This window comes from Dichomitus squalens, assembly GCF_000275845.1.
Source record: "Dichomitus squalens LYAD-421 SS1 unplaced genomic scaffold DICSQscaffold_425, whole genome shotgun sequence".
Taxonomy (NCBI): domain Eukaryota; kingdom Fungi; phylum Basidiomycota; class Agaricomycetes; order Polyporales; family Polyporaceae; genus Dichomitus; species Dichomitus squalens.
Window position 1 is genome coordinate 1 of NW_006767307.1, and position 2,286 is coordinate 2,286.

Below are 2,286 nucleotides of genomic sequence, written 5' to 3' on the forward strand. Positions count from 1 at the left end.
TTCTTCCTCCTCCTCCTCCTCCTCCTCCTCCTCCTCCTCCTCCTCCTCCTCCTCCTCCTCCTCCTCCTCCTCCTCCTCCTCCTCCCCGTGCTAAGCGCTGACCTGCGCGCGGCGCACAGGCCCCAGACAAATATGGCGGCTACAGTCACCACGGTCGCGTCATCCCGATCTCCGAGTATCACAGGACGAACAGGCGGGACGGCCTTGCGGAGGCGGTGATGGTCGAGTACTCGCAGATGCCCCCCGTAAGTTGCGTTCCCCCTCCCCGCCCACATTCTCCGTGTCAGCGCTGTCGCTAACGTTCTGCACGTAGATTCGCCAGGGTCTGCACAACCTGAATCATAGGCTCGTTGCGCTCCACCACTTCCAGGGAAATGCGTACTGGGCCGAGCTTGCGGATGCCGATGGGAGCGTTTCGGATTCTGTGGTGCCCCCGTAGCCTCCAAGTTAAACGCTCTGCCGTTCTTTGCTCTTCTCCTGTTCGCTCGTATCGTACCTTCGCTGCTGTAAGTTGTATTGTTATGCCATGTCATGTCAACTTATGTATCACTCAATCTATCGCTGTCCTGTTACACTCGCGGTCTGCTTTCGGTCGTCCAGTCCGCCTTGCGACCGTGGAAGCACGAGTGATTAGGGCAGTATACTGCGCGAGCAACGTTCCCTTTTGCGAGTTCAAGCAGGTCGATGGGTGTCGGAGTCATTTGGATGAGGAGCAAGGGTCAGAGTGCGGTAAATGCAGCTATGACAGGCACCAGCTGCCGTAGCAAAGATGAGGTCATGTCCGCAAAGGGTCGCCGAAAATATGCACGGGTTTTCTATGAGGCTACGGTCGCTGCGAGTGACAAATTTACGAACGCTGGGGGGACGAGGCTGCCTAGAAGTGAGGGGTCACTGATTGCGCAGAGTGCTTTTACTGTCGGCGAAGTGTGGACAGTGCGCTAATGCCCATCATGATCACCTCGATCATCCCCCCCCAGGTGAGCAGCACCCTTCAGATCTGGAAATCCGTGTGGCAAGTACGGTCCCAAGCGCGAGGTCCGACACCAATCATGAATGACAGCTGTTATATACTGCAAGCGCACGGCCTGCGCGAGCTACGCAACCGGAGACGCTCGTGACGCGCCGCCGCGCGTGCCGAGTCTGAGTCTTGTCTTCAACTCCCAGCTGTCACTCGGTTTCACAGTCTAGGTCCGATAAATTCGCACTTTAGCTGACTGGCAGCACAGCGTTGCCAGTTGTGTGCCTAGGCCGTGGTCTGTCTTCGAACGACGGTGCGGCAGTGTGTCGATATTTGACATAGGGAAGTTTTGTTTGTTTGAGTCCGAGGGCAGCTAACCCTGACGGATGACATATGTTGTGAGCCTACACCCAGTTGACATACGTGTAGGGCGATAAGACTCAAGAGGCATGTGTCAACCCGAGGGGCTGGATGCGAAGGTACATACTTTGCATAGTCCCAGGGCAGGACGGTGGCGTGTACCCAAGCTGACCCACCAATCGTTATTCTTAAACGCGTAGTCCCTCAGAAGGATGAAACAGGGTCCTAGCGCAATGCCAGCTGAAAGAGCGGCTTTTATACGTCTTCACGCTTTGTCTGTCCACTCAAGCGGCCGCTCCGTCCATGGTAATAGTGTGAGGTATCCGGCGCTCTACGAGCTCGCGTTGTCGATTGGGTGTCGATAGTCAAGCGAGAGAGAGAGTGAGAGCGGAGATACACACGAGAGCGTCGAGACGCGAGATGAGTAGTAGTGTCTCGAATTCTCGAACAGCTGGGGCTTTCCCCGAGTAGGTACAGGGTTATTTATACTAGTGTAGGATAATATTAAGTAAGCTGAAAAGAGAGAGAGAAAATGAGATGTATCAACGGGGTTACGAGCCGACTACGGTAGGATCTAATGTAATCAGTGCCTCAGTGGGGAAAAGACTAAGTATTGTATAACTAGGTACCTAATGTAATCTACATGGCGAGGACATGGTCAGTACATATGGGCATACAGCATAGAATATCTAGAGGGCTCACCAGTGCCTCAGTGGGGAAAAGACTGAGGCACTGGTCGACACGAACGTCGGTATAAGTGAGCGACGGGGAGCGCCCGCGACTGATGGTGGCGGGCGATAAGCTCGCCATGTGGGCGCAGGCGCTCAGGTACGAAACCCAACGTTCTCGAGACTTCGTCGGCGCTTGCACGCCAACACTCCCCCTCAAGCCTGACGAAGGCCGAGAGCGAAAGCGAGCATCTTGACCCGGGGACGAGGGAGCGCCTTCGTGAGCAAGTCGGCCACCAT

The 2,286-nt window shown here is 55.5% G+C and overlaps 1 protein-coding gene across 1 annotated transcript; it reads left to right on the forward strand.

Moving 5' to 3' along the window:
- Window positions 1-218: 218 nt before the first annotated feature.
- DICSQDRAFT_176106 (uncharacterized protein) lies at window positions 219-439 on the forward strand (the record flags this gene model as incomplete). Its single annotated transcript, XM_007371887.1, has 2 exons — window positions 219-245; window positions 314-439. 2 exons carry the CDS (start codon window positions 219-221, stop codon window positions 437-439), a joined length of 153 nt encoding a protein of 50 aa, XP_007371949.1.
- Window positions 440-2,286: the final 1,847 nt, after the last annotated feature.